This window comes from Pagrus pagrus, assembly GCF_965226575.1.
Source record: "Pagrus pagrus genome assembly, chromosome: 19".
In the NCBI taxonomy this organism is placed as follows: Eukaryota; Metazoa; Chordata; class Actinopteri; order Spariformes; family Sparidae; genus Pagrus; species Pagrus pagrus.
Genome location: NC_140203.1, coordinates 15,153,328 through 15,167,341, shown reverse-complemented (window position 1 = coordinate 15,167,341; position 14,014 = coordinate 15,153,328). Strand labels below are relative to the sequence as shown.

General features: G+C 42.4%; 1 protein-coding gene across 1 annotated transcript in view; it reads right to left on the bottom strand.

The window, feature by feature from the left end:
- The window catches only part of sardh (sarcosine dehydrogenase), a 48,715-nt gene that overhangs the window by 5,283 nt on the left and 29,418 nt on the right, over window positions 1-14,014 (bottom strand). The window contains exons 16-21 of the mRNA XM_084383320.1: window positions 13,045-13,158; window positions 11,345-11,492; window positions 6,916-7,009; window positions 3,712-3,874; window positions 3,417-3,585; window positions 2,004-2,139 (exon numbers count right to left, since the gene is read on the bottom strand). Coding sequence (XP_084239446.1) covers window positions 2,004-2,139; window positions 3,417-3,585; window positions 3,712-3,874; window positions 6,916-7,009; window positions 11,345-11,492; window positions 13,045-13,158 — 824 coding nt within the window. The remainder of the gene's footprint in view (window positions 1-2,003; window positions 2,140-3,416; window positions 3,586-3,711; window positions 3,875-6,915; window positions 7,010-11,344; window positions 11,493-13,044; window positions 13,159-14,014) is intronic.

The following is a 14,014-nucleotide window of genomic DNA, read 5'->3' as shown; positions in this document are numbered from 1 at the left end:
ATGCAGGGCAGGAGTCCCAGAGAACACTGACTTAAAGCAATAGAAGTTGTCTATTGCCAGTTTAAGATAAAATGTTGTAAGTTAGCCTTCCTGCAATCTACTGATACATTCACATTTGTATGTGATAAACGCACCATATTGACATTTTATAGTGACTTTCATATCGGGGGGAAGAGGGGATGGTGGTGGAGTTACAGTTGAAAAGGCTAACAAGCCAGACACCACAGTGTGAGACTGTGTTTTGACATTTCTTAGTGTGAAACCAGTGGATATCTTTGACCAAGGCCAAAACATGATCTTTTCAGAATCCTAACCAAGTGGTTTTTGTGCTTAAACCTAAGCAGAACATTAGCACAGCGTTGTCACAACATAAAACTGAACCTAAAAAGGTTGCAAAATAAAGAAATGTAAAGTTTCACATACCCACTGTTTGCAGAAACATACTGTACATTGTCAGTATTGTATTCTGACAGTTGAGTTGAAAAATAATCATTTGTGCTTTTTTTTTTTTTCACATCCAAATGTCCGTCTGTCTTTCCTCCTCCTGTGAAACACATCTTTGAAGACTCTTCTTGCACTTACAGACATTCAGATAAATGTATCTTATCAAATACGATTTGGGACAACTAGCTAACCCTCCCATCATCTACAAGCTGCACTCGATCATTAGCTCATAGCAGCTGTAGCTAGCAGAGCAATATCATAATAGTAGGTGTGTGTTTGGGTGTCAGATAGCAGAGATTTGTGGTTGAGGGCTAATATAAACAATTCACCTCCACCTGCTGATCTAACGACACAGGTGAGGGAGGTGTAGTTGGAGGCCAATGGACAGCCACTTACGAGCAATCCAATCACACGTGAGGAACCAGGTACAGTGCATGTACAGTACTCGCTATAACAGCCAATGAAATTGGGGGTACATTTTAATGGTGTTCACTTCCTTAGTTACCACTGTGTCACTGAGAAGTACAATATTGAAATAAAGACAGACATTTAGGAAGCTGAGCTGAAGAGAAGATGTAATCAGGACATGGGAGGGTGAAAGGAAGGAAGGAAGGAAGGAAGGAAGGAAGAGAAAGCAGAGACGACACCTCTCACTCACACACACTGACGCACACTTCTTCCTGCTGAAGCCAGTGATGTGATTGTAGGGGATGTGCTCTGTAATACTGAGTGACAGGAGAGTGGATCCGGTGTATGGTGTATGCATGTGTGTGTCTCTGTGCACATGTCCTCATTTGTGCGAGCGCAATTCCAAACTGAAGTGCTCGACAAAGCAGAGGGTCAATCCTCTTTGTTTTACCGGTCACGACTCGGGGAAATGATATTAAACCAATGAACACGCAAACACAAAGGCCGACGTGCTACCACACACAAACTCACACAAGATACGGATCTAAGTCCTCTGACAAATCACAGAAGGATTGTTCTATTTTTCAGTCTAAAAAAACTGCCTTTGCCTTTGAGCACACCGCTTCAATAACTTTTTGTGTCTCTCTTGCTGCTTCCGCCCTCCTGTTTGATGTTCCATCTGTTATTCTGTGTGTCTGTGTTATCATCACACACACATACACACACACACACAAGAAAACTGTACACTGGCCAATAAAACTTATTATTCAGCGTGAAGTGAGTGGTGGGACGTGACAGAGAGCTGATAATACCTGAAGTGCCTATGAAGAGGAGACTAATAAACCTACCAGCTCACACGCTTTTATGCAAAAACACAACCACATATATAGTACTTTGTTTTACTGGTTTATGTACTCATTCAAAGAATTATTAAAATAAGATATGGTGTACCCAAATATTCTACCATAGTTAAATCCATTAATATCACCAGGCTGGCAAAAACATTTTCTTGATTTAAGAAAAATGAGGCAGGAAATGAGACAAAGCGATGAAGAAAATAAACACGTTAAACACAGAACACTTAAGGAGGGAACTGATAGGGATACAGTGTGTGTGTATGTGTGTAAATGTTGTGTTATTAAGGTCTTTACCACTCCTCCATCGGGGTGGCGGATATATCCATAACCGATGGTTTTGTCGACAAAGAAGCCATAGTCAGAACGCCGCAGGTGACCAATGGGGACGCCGTTACGGAAAATGGCCTCCAGACCGAACATCGGTACTTTCCTGAGAGAGAGAGAGAGAGAGAGAGAGAGAGAGAGAGAGAGAGAGAGAAGGGAGTGTTTAATTACATGCAAACAAACACCATGCATGCCTTTTCACAAAATCAACTTCAACAATGAAGTTTAATCCAGAGCATATTTAATTCAATGTGCGCAGTAACATGTAGAGAAGTGTGTAACGTACACTCCAACACAGCAGACTTCCTCCACAGAATAATGTTTGAGCCTGGTTTGATTCATTTAATGAGTTTGTAAAACTCATTTGTGGATGTAACTCTCCAGCTGAAGATTAAAAATTAATAATAACTAAACTACCAGTTGATTTTTGTCTGAAAACACATGAAAACATTCAAAATATTTGACTTGATTTAGATTCTAACAGAAAAGGAACGAAATTTCAGTTTGGGTCTAGTCTGTAAAATGTGTAAAAATCCACAGCAGGGTAATTAACTGCTTCTCCATGCTGTTACATCTGTTACATCTGGGGCTCAGACATCCATCCCACCATGAACATGGCCTTTTACTAATCAGCATTACATTTAGTCACTGCACATTTGGTAAATGCATTAATCTTAGAAGGTCCAGCGTGTATCTAGCGGAGAGGTTACAGATTGGTATTAAGCTAACGGAAAGATGCAAGCAAACTTGCGCACACTGTCTCACCTGCAAAAATACATTTACGCATTTGCAACGTTTTGGTACTAGACCTTCTTAGCCATCTTGCAGAAGCCATCCAAGGTAATGAACTATTCTGCCTGATGAAGGTCTCGTGCAATAAGTGTGTTTTTGCAAGTCAGACTATGGGTTTACTTGTCCCTCTCCTACACACCTGGTTTATCAAATAAAAGTGCGATGTATATTTTCGATTTTGAACTAACTGAAGACCCCTCGTCTAACCCTTCCTTACGATGGCTGCTAAAATGCTAGAGCCAATGTGTGGTTTGTCCCTTCTGGGCTACCGCAGAAACATGGCAGACTCTGTGGAAGAGGCTCCACTCCATCTGTAGAAATGAAAAACTCATTCTATGCTAATGAAAACATAATTATGAATATTATATTCCATTTCAGATCCTAAATCCTGCCCACTGGACCTTTAGGGCTTCTGTTATCTGAATAAAATTTGCTAAATTATTGAAGGTCATTGGATCAGAATCCATTGAAAAGAATGAAAGGAGTGGCTACTACGCCTACGATGCTCACATTTTCTGTTATCCTACAGACAACTTGCCCTGTTGATTCATTTCTTTTGAACTAGCACATAATCTGAGGCTTTTTACTGACTCATCAATGGTGAAGCAGACGATGCGCCTCCTCAGTCCCTCCTCCTTTTGTTTCTCCAGCCTATCACGGCCCTGGAACGGGATCGAACTCTTCAGTTTGCAGGTGAAGGCTAGCCCCGCCTCCAAGGGTGTGTCATCTGGGCGAAGGTCAGCGTGCCAATGTCTGTACCCTGACAAAGAGAGGAAGACAAAATACATTGGCTATAAAAAGCACTAGAAGAAAGGTGGAGGACTGTTCATTCTGATCAACAGGTGCTTCAAGCTGAGGTTTACTTATTTATGACCTCTAAAGGTACCTTTCTCTATGCTGAGCGAGTCGATGGCCCTGTAGCCTGAGTTGATGATGCTGTGCTTTGCGCCGGCAGCCATGACAGCGTTGTAGACGGGAAGGCAGGAGTCTTTGGGAATGTGCAGCTCCCAGCCGAGCTCTCCGACGAACGAAAGACGCATAGCTCGCACCTGGACGAGAGAGGGGTTAGAGAGGAGGGCTTAGTGATCTGGAGAGAGGCCGAGCTGCCACGCGTCTGCTCGTTCTCACTCACACACAAAGAAAACAGATTTAGAATAGAATAGATGCAAGGATAAGATAAGGGGCGCACAGAGAGGGGAACAGGGAAGCTGTAATCTCCCTTTTGAAATGGATGTTGCGCCAAAATGCTGAAAGATATTGAAAGACACCCCTGGGGGTTAGAGGTGAAAATTACAAAAAGAAGCTTAAGGAGGGGGAGAGAAATAAGAATAGAGAAATGGTGTCGAGAAGCAGACTGAGACGAGGTGAAACGTGGAAGAATCACAGAGGAGAAAATTTGACGGACAAGAAAATGAAGGCAAAAGAAAAAGGGGAAATGTTAATAAACCCAGGTGTTATTCTCACTATTGTGTCCATTATTAATATAGGTCATGAAAACATGACAAACACAATGAAGCCAGAGCGGCGTCAAACGGGGCAAAGAGAACGAACCTCCCACAGCTTTCCAAAATAAGCTCAATTTAACAGATATCATCTCAAAAATGTGTCCTTGCAACTGCAAGTAAACACAGAAAATAGCGCCTTAGAAATCCCCATAGCTGCTGCAGTGCACTGCTCAGCAGCTGGGGAACAATTACACACAACTAGAATCTGTTTATCATATTTTGGCAATCCACAAAAACTGCACACTGCAACTTGTCATTTTATTTTTGCGACTCAGAAGACTCGCAGACACAAGCTGACATCCTGCGTTTTCTTCTACATCTCAAGGATACATGCTGCAGCCTCGCTCCCATGCAAGGAAGCTGGTGTGTGCACACTGATACGGCAGACAAGAAGCGGATCCAACATGCTACGCAGTTTGCAACAACAGCTACAGGGATTTGCAAAGGACTACTTTATTTTTAATTTCATCAAAGTCAAAGGATTTGAGATGATTAGTTAGCAACATCCACAAAAAAAACAATGTGGGAATAACACCCAGGTTGACAAATAGTAGAATGGTTAGGGTGCAAATAATATATAGTAGGGCTGCATGATATAATTAAAAAAAACAAAAAAACATGATACATGATTAGTGGGATTAGGCCTGGGGGAAAAACGATAGCAAAGTGCATCAGCGATACACGTCATCGACAGCATTAAGAAAACAGTTCAATAAAATGTTTGATAGCTTCACGTGTATGCATTAATCGCGAAACAACTTGACAGCACACGACAAATATCACGTCATGATATTGACGTACAGCGAGCTATGAGTGACACGCAAACAGCAAATCATTTAACAGGCGAGTAGTTCAGTTGCATGATCGCCATATCAGGACACTGTTGCATGTAAACTGTGAAGGAAGCAGGTAAAACAACAAACTTATCTTACAACCTGAGCTGCTTCCACCAATTGGAGTACACGACATGCTGTCAATCACAACCATCTACATCTGCTGCAAACAAACTACATGCAGTCCACAAGGGAGAGGTACTCAGCTGCAGCACTGTTGTCGTACTAACATGTAAAAATGCTGCCTTGTTAAAGAGGTGAAATTAAATTAAACAGGTTAAGTTGCACCTTTTTTTGCCAAGTCTTTGATTAATAGTTATCGATATCAACTGATATGAAACTTTTCAGCTGATGATGAAACAAACATGTTTTCTTACACCTGGTCAGGTCATCTCTGCAGCACTACAGTACTTCATTTGTCTCACATTTTATCAAAAAATTGCACCTTCTGCGATTTGGACATGCTACTTAGCCATATTGCGATTTCAGTCATATTGTGATTAATTGTGCAAAAAGAGGCAAAGCTACTGTAAGGAGAAAAGAAAAGAAAGCGAGTGAGAAAATATGTAAGGGAGTAAAAAAGGAGGAGAGAAAAACTCTCTCCAACAGTTTCCCCAGTGGGTGCTGTGACAGCCAGGCCATCTGGCCAGCCAGGGATCACCCTGGGCCCCATATGTACACCATGAAACTCTGGGGAGGACAGTACATGTAAGCCCGAGCTTACGCACAACACACACACACTCGAGCAGATACACAGGCGACAAACTCAAACACACAGAAACACATGCGTGCCTCATGCAGGCTGTCACTCATACATTTCCCAGGCAAACATCAAACACAGACGCACACACACAACACAGGCATGAGTACAAACATGCATATAAACATGACTTCATGTGACTTAACACGCATGCCAGCACCATCGCTTCAACCAACTGGTGAGGAAGAGAGCGAACCGGAGGAAGTCTAATGAGCTATGAGGGGAGCAGAGGGCAGAGAGAGAGCTCTGTTCTCGCAGCAGTGCAGCCATTAAAATGTCACCCAGACAAGGCCGGCAACCAGCTGGAACACGGCGCGAGCACAACGCACGCACACACACGTGCACAAACACAACTGCAGAGCTGTGAGAAGACGCGGACTGCAATCACCGGAGCGTTGCATAATTCATGCAAGAGCGGCTAAGACAGAGGGAGTGTGTGTGTTTGTGGACATATGTGTCGCCGCGTGTGCCGGTACAACATGCTCTTTTTGATCCGAGGCCAGGAACAGTGTAGAGGTCAACCTGAGAGGTTGAGGCGACCTCGCAGCATTATTGTGAGAGAAATGAATGCATATGGCTCAGTATAAATACATGATTTCCCCCGTGCTCAGAAACAACAGCGTTTAAAACTTTGTTTCGAGTTGTTGTCGACCTCAGGGGAAGACGAAGAAAGAGACAGAAGACGGAGAGAAGGTAGAGAAAAACAAAACATGTGGACAGACTTGACATCTAAATAAGTCAAAAGGATGCCTTGAGACATCCCATCTGTCCCTCACACACAGAAACACACACAGACACACACACACACACACTCTACAATCTCTGTTGACAGAACCTTTAAAAATTATAAACGGGTTTCACTCATCAGCAGCAGTGATTTGCATACATTTAGCACATATTAGCACTGGCAGGGTTATTTTGAAACTGACAAATGTACCACATCCAATTACAGTGGAAAGTAAGTGTGCGTGTGTGTGAGTGTGCGTTCTCACCTGATGTCCCGCTGCGTTGACAACTTTGTGGGTAGAGAATGGGAAAGCCTCGTTGCTCAGGTCTGTGTCCAGCACCTCCTGAAGCACCTCTCGGCTGCACATGGAAGAAACCCATACACATCATGAACGGGGATCAGATCAGTATATTTTGCAACACAGATCTGCAACTTTGCAAAATGATACACTTAGAACTTTGATCTTTTATTATGGTTTATTGACTTACGTAACCTTTAAGCTTGGGTTGTACAGATTTTAGGGATACGAGCATTTGAAGAAATTGCATCACAACGAGCACAAAAATACCAAAGTAGGTATTGTTGAACTATTAATATAGTGAAGCGTTCAAAGGTTTAAACACAGCTGTTTGCATAACGGATGCATGACAATGAGGTACTATATCTATTTTCAGCTATGTAAGATTGATAACTGTATTATGATGATGGTGAAACAAAATACACTTTGTTTTAGTGCTGTAACATATCACCATGATGATATATAATAACTAACTTTCTCACCAATGGTCTCTTTGGCTTATGTACGTCATGTAATGGCCTCAGTATTTAACCGAGACCGTTTCATAACCTCGCTTTACATTTAAATTTAAATTAAGTATTTCAGCAAAACATAACAAAACAACAGCAGCCTGTTCTGTTATATTTGCTGTTGAATTGTATCATCTCTCCTTCTCCCACAAACACACGCTCACACACGCTAAAATCAATATTACATAAAGATGAGTCAACAGAAAAAAGGGACTAAGTTTAGCTTACTTTGCTTCTTGTATGTCTGTGAGTGGGCAGGTAGAGGCCGTTTCTGCAAGATATTTTTGTAACAGCGTGGCAGGAAGCCAGGGTTCAGGTTACCGTTTGTGTGCACCTTACATGCTTGTACATCTGTGTTGGCGTCAAGCAATCGATGCTGTCGTAGCTGGATGTAGAGACGCGTGCACGCGGGAACGGACTTATGCGAAAACAACATTTCTTGCGTACTTGCGCGTGTGATGCAAGGGCTGATGTTTCCTCCGGGCTGTCCTCCAATTTTCTGTCCTCCCTTAAGCGTTTGTACACTGGACTCAAGAGCCTAAGAGCGAGGCCAATTAGCTATATATAATCAGTGAAAGGCTTTGTGTGTCTGTATGTGTGTGTCTGTATGTGTTTGTGTGTGTGTGGTGGTGGTGGGGGGGGGAGTCTTGCAACCACCAATTTGTTTCTCTGACTTGCCACTTAACTGAGGCTCTCAGCTGTGGATCACAGGATGCATACACACACACATACAAACAGAGCTCTCTTACAGAATATCACATAATTCCATATATTATAAATAAGGTTCATAATTACAAAGCAAGCGACAGAGCACCAGTTTCACCCTTTGGAGCTCGCTGCCAAACTGCGCGAGAGAGAGAGAAAAAAAAAACTGCAAGTTTACACACTCCCCCTCTCTCTGGAGAACTGGAACGAGACTTTCACTCTGGGAGAGAAAACAGAGACATTTCCATAAACGCTGCTAATTTTCTCTCTCCTCAAGCTTTAAAGAGATCAATTTGCTTCATCAGACAACAAAACCCAAACATTGGAGGGTCAATTTTCTGCAATTTCTCATACGTGGCAGCGACAATGAGGAGGAGCTGAGGATTATTACGCCGCTGTGCCGACACAGGCAATGCCAATCTTGTTTGTATTACCAACACACATCCACGGACGCAAACACTCAGGAGCTGAGTGCGCTTCGGATGCTCAAGAAAAGTCAATGAGTTCCATAATCAGCATCCTATTGTGCGTGTCTATCTATAATGAAACACATACATATATCTGCCTACTGCTGCCAGTGACGCACTCATCTCAGGTTTGACGTAAGCAACATAAACGAGAGGAGAGGGATGAAAAAATCTGGAAAAGGGGAAGAGGAGACTGCGGAGAGTAGGGAGGACTGGGGAGGAGAGATGAAAGAGGCCGGATAAGATCTAACAGAGACGGAGAGAGAAAAGAAACTTAGGAGGACAGAAGATGAGAAAAGCCTCAAGGAGAAAGAAATCGACACAGCCCACACAGTGGCCTAACCCTGCTGCTGGTGAGGAGGAAGAACAAAGACGGAGGACGGGGAGGTGGGGAGGAGAGGAGGTGAGAGGGAGAGAAAAGATAGATGAGGAGTTCAGGTAAAGGTGGCCCGGCTTGCCCTTTGAGGAGAAGAAAAGGAGAGCTGTAGGAAGCCAGAAGAAAGTGACAAGCTTGGACTACTTCCCATGTCCGAATGTGCAGCAACACTTTCCCCCGTGTACTACAGGATTTCTCAGGCGCAGATAAAGAAATCAATGGATGATGGGTCTGACAGGGGAGGGTAAACAAGAATACTGAAATCTGTTTATTATAATTGTACAGGGAACTTAAGATCCCTGCACAATTATAATAAACTGCACAACTTCACGAGATTTAATATAAAGACAGTATATCTGCTGAAGAGAGTTTTTGACATTTAGTCCTGGAGAGTAAATTTCTGCATTAATCCAATTGGATTGCAGTGTTCCTCTCCTTTATGACAGCCTACAGTGCAGCACTTCACTGCATATGTGAGTGACTATTAGTGTCTGAAGTTGAAAAATGATTTGGTCACACTGGCGTGAGTTCAGACACAGACGTTGGCAAAATACACTGATTCACTAAACTCTGACACGAACAAATCTCTCCTCTCCGTGCCTGATTTACTCAGCAAATAGAAGCGTGCAAAACATTCAGGTAGCACCCGCTCATTTTTAACCGGTGCTGACTGTCGCTTTCACTGGTTAAAAAGGACAAATGTTGCTGGCAGCAGATCACATCAGCCGTCACTAAATCAGCGTTGAATCAGAGTGTAAGAGGATAAAAGGCCAAAGTTTGATGTCTGTTGGTATTAGTGATTTCTGTAGCCGGTGTCTGTTAAGTGTCAAGTTATAAAGGCTACAACTGTCATTTCAGTCGGATACATATTTTATCACTGTTTTGATGAATATATGTTTTCATCTGTATCAGAAGTTACCAAATAATATACGGAGTTGGATTGGGATCGGATATAGATGTAAAATAGAGCTAGATACGTGACCCAAAGATGGCACTTGTTCAGTCCAGAATCGCTCACTTGGTCCATACACCAGAAAGGCTTATTGGCGTCTGGGTTTACTTCCTGGTTATACGGCCCACTGAGTATGTGTAGTAGCGTTTCTCTGGCTCAGCCCAAATACTTAACATTGTGATGTAAATCACTTTTCTTGGCTCGAAAACTTTCCAGACAGAAAACCTCCATGGATTATGTTTTATGGGGAAATGCTTTTGGCCCGCCGAGGAATTTTTTTATGCAATACTGTAAATGAACAATGGGCAAAACTGGAAGCAAGGCTAAGTGGCTCAGAAGTAAATCAGAAGTAAAACCTTCCTGTTGGTGGCACTAGAGGACCTAGAATGAGCTCGTTAGTCCATCTGATCAGTTCATCTTTCAGTCATAGTACCAAATTTAATGAGATTCCCTCGAGGTATTCTTGAGAGATCGCGTTCACAAGAATGGGACGGACAGACGTGTGGGCGTACATATGGACGGACGGACAACTTGAAAATATAATGCCTATGGCCACGGCTGTTGCTGGTGCAGAGGCATAAAAATCAAAGGAGCACTTAAGTCAGTAGGGTTCATCCTCTGGAGACCACGAATGTCTGTAGAAAATGTCATGGCAATCCCTAATGTTGAGATCTTTCAGTCCTGGCCTGAGTTTCGGACAGACCGACATACCTAGCTACGCTGCTAGCAAAGCTAAAAATGACCATTTGATGGTTGAATCCACTCAAGCAGAGGTTCATATGGAATAATGTCACATTCAGGTCCATATAAGTCTGAAGCCAGTGGCTCTTGCCTCTACGAGGCTTCATTTCTTTTTAAAGTCCATCTATGATTCAGGCGTTTAAACACATGGACCTCTAACCCCAGGTGTAAACTGTTGTTGAGACAGAGAGTGCAACTGCTCTGAGTAATCTTCATCATTATCGCTCACTCAGATGAAAAATAGATTTGAATTTACTCTGTGGCATCATGAAAAAGTCGCCGGCTACGTTAAGCTGCACAATTACCCTTGAGCCTCTCTGCCTCTGTCGGCTGTTTTCAATCCAACTCCGTCCCTGCACTCACTCACCTCTAATGCCTATGGCCAAGTCTTGAGAATGGGCTCTTAACCTTCTCTGCTCTCATCGATCCAGCAGCTCGTCTTTCAGTTTCCCCCCCTCTTGTGTCCACGATGTGAATCATAACCCGTCTTTAGACCAATCAGTTACCTTCTTCTTTTCCCCTCTCTCCTCTCCCCCGCTCTTTTCCCTCACTCACTGCTGTTGTCCTTTTCTCACCTGGATGTATAAATCATGACAATGTCTCTCCCGGCCCCCCCCCTCCATTCCACCTCCTTTTCTTTCCCCACCTCTTGGGTCCCTGGATGCTGATCATCCCCATGTCCTCAGAGTGGTCCGTCAGCTGGCAGTGGAAGCCTTGGTCCTGAAGAACCGTTCTAATGTGGTTCCAGTTGTGTTCTGCTACGCCGCCTCCGATGGCAAGGTAGTATGCATCACCTGGAGCAAACGGAGGGAAAGGAAAGGAATAAGGAGTGATTAAAGGAAGTATGACGGATGGAATATCAGAGAAATACAAGAACTGACGGAAAACTTTCAAATGAAATGCAAAACAACAATGCTTTTAACTAAATTCTTACATATTGCCCCTTTAATTAAGTAACCAACCATCCAGCACTTTAGGTTAGCTCTGCTGAAGGGGAGGCTTTTCTCGATGGCATCTGAATTTAAAATAAACACTTTCCCACCACAGCCAAGTACAAGAAAAAGTTTGTTTTTGCTAAATTTCAGCTGACTTAGAATAATAATTTGATTTCTATAACTTTTTTCAGCTTAAAAAACAAAAAGAAACTTGAAAGGAAATCCCACAATTAAAAGACAGGAAAAGGCAGTTGAGCTGAATGAAATAAACAAATAAGACTAGCTGTCCGGAAAAAATGGAAATCTGTAAAACTGTGTCTTAAGATGGGAATTAAGAAATAGTGTCGGCAGATCAAATATTAACTGGAAGACCGTTTCAGAGATGAGGTGCCAATACAGCAAAAGCTCGATCACCCTTTGGCCTTAACCTTGACTGTAGAACAGCTCGTAGACATACCCAGCAGATCCAAATCTAAGAGGCCTAAAGTCAGGCATTAGGAGTTAAGAGTTCACTGGTGTGCTCTGGCCTCTGGCCACATAAAGCCTTGTAAGTAATGAGGAGGATTTTAAAACATATTCTCAGAGACATGGTAAAGCAGTAAAAGCAGGGTGATGTGAGAGTCCAGCTGCGGGGCTCTGCACAGTCTGAAGTTGAGCTGCAACTCGGAAAAAAAAGATAACATTGCTCTGATTTTGGAAATATTCCAGAGTCTGTAGTAACATGATTGAATAGTTTTGTTGTGTTCTGTCTAAAGCTCAGCTCACTGTTGATGATGACACCCAGGTAATTCACAGTGACCTTAATACGTGGGGGACCAAGCAGTTGCTGGACTCGGATCTGATTATAGAAGTGGTCCAGCCGATGATAAGTGCCTTTTTTTTTCTCCATCAGAGTTAAAATGCATAAAGTTTTAGTGCAGATTTCCTGCAGTTTCGTTTTTTCTGGCATATTGAAAATGATGGAAAAAACTGGTGGATGAAGACAGACAGAGAAAAGTGAATATAATGACTGAAAGGCAAACACAACAACAGATGCAGTCCGATAAAGCAGAGGAAAAAGATTGTCTTCAAATAGACAAAATTACAAGGATATGTTGAATTGAAATGACAGAGGGCAACAACAAAGCGAAGAGAAAGAATAATAGAAGAAAGAAGAATGAATACACAACAGATATACAGCACAGGTAGACAGACTGGGAGACAAAACAATAAAGAGAACAGAGCAAAACAATAAATCCAAAATAAGATACAACAGAATGAAAGATAAATCCGACAACTGTTAAAACACAACAGTGACGGAGGAATAAACAGAGGAATAACAGTGAGAGGGCAGGCGATATAAACATGCGAGCAGATAATTATGAAAACAACACACACACACACACACACACACGTTTTCTCTGTTTCTCACCATTGGACTGTGGTGCCAGGGGCAGGTTGGCAGCACCAGGCTCCAGTCTGCTCACTGTTAGGTCAGCCTCCGCCCCTCCTCTCTTATTCAGCATGCAGGTATACACAGTGGAGCCTGAAACGCACACAAACACCAACATTAACAATTAATTCTCGTGGCGGGCTTTGTAGGCCAATTTAAAGTGTGCAGTCTGTTGGAACCGAGCCGATGGAAGTCTCCGAGTGAAAAATGAGCCCAGATCTGAGGTCGGGCTTCTGAGTGTAACTGAGTCTTTGTGAGTAATCCAGTTTGTAAGCCTTTGTGTGACTGTGCGAGTGTTAATGAGAATGAATTTTTAATACACTCAAGTGTACTTACACTTCTTCCACATCTTTGTTGTTTTAAAGGGGCAATCATTATTACTCTCATTACCAGTGACGGCAAGCTTGTATAAAGCTGCTTTTACCTTTGTTTTATTTTGTTTTTTTATTTACTTTTTGTTTGTTTGTTTTATTCATTTTACATTAATATGTGTAACTGCCACTCACAGACCTGCTTTGCTAACTAACGCTTTGCCTCTTTTCGCCATTTCTCTCATTGCTTTTCTGTTTTATGTACTGTATGTACTGTTTTTTGAAAAAATATAAAAAATAAATATGAAATTCCTTACCTTTTTGTAAAAGTGTTGCCAAGGAAACAACTGAAATGTTACCCTCATTGAATGTGACTTCTGAGAACATCACTTCGAGATATTCATAATGACAACATCATAAAAATGATTTTCTAATGAATAAACTTTCTATCTAATCACAAGGGACAAAATAACAACATTTCCGTCACCCACTGGCCAGAGGAGCTGACGGCCGCCGTGACATGCTAATATGTGAGCTGTCCCTTCGGTCAACTCTCATTTGAATGAGTGATTGATGTTAGAGCTTCATTCTATCATTACAGAAAAGGGGGGGGTGTAACGTGTGAGCGAAACACAAAC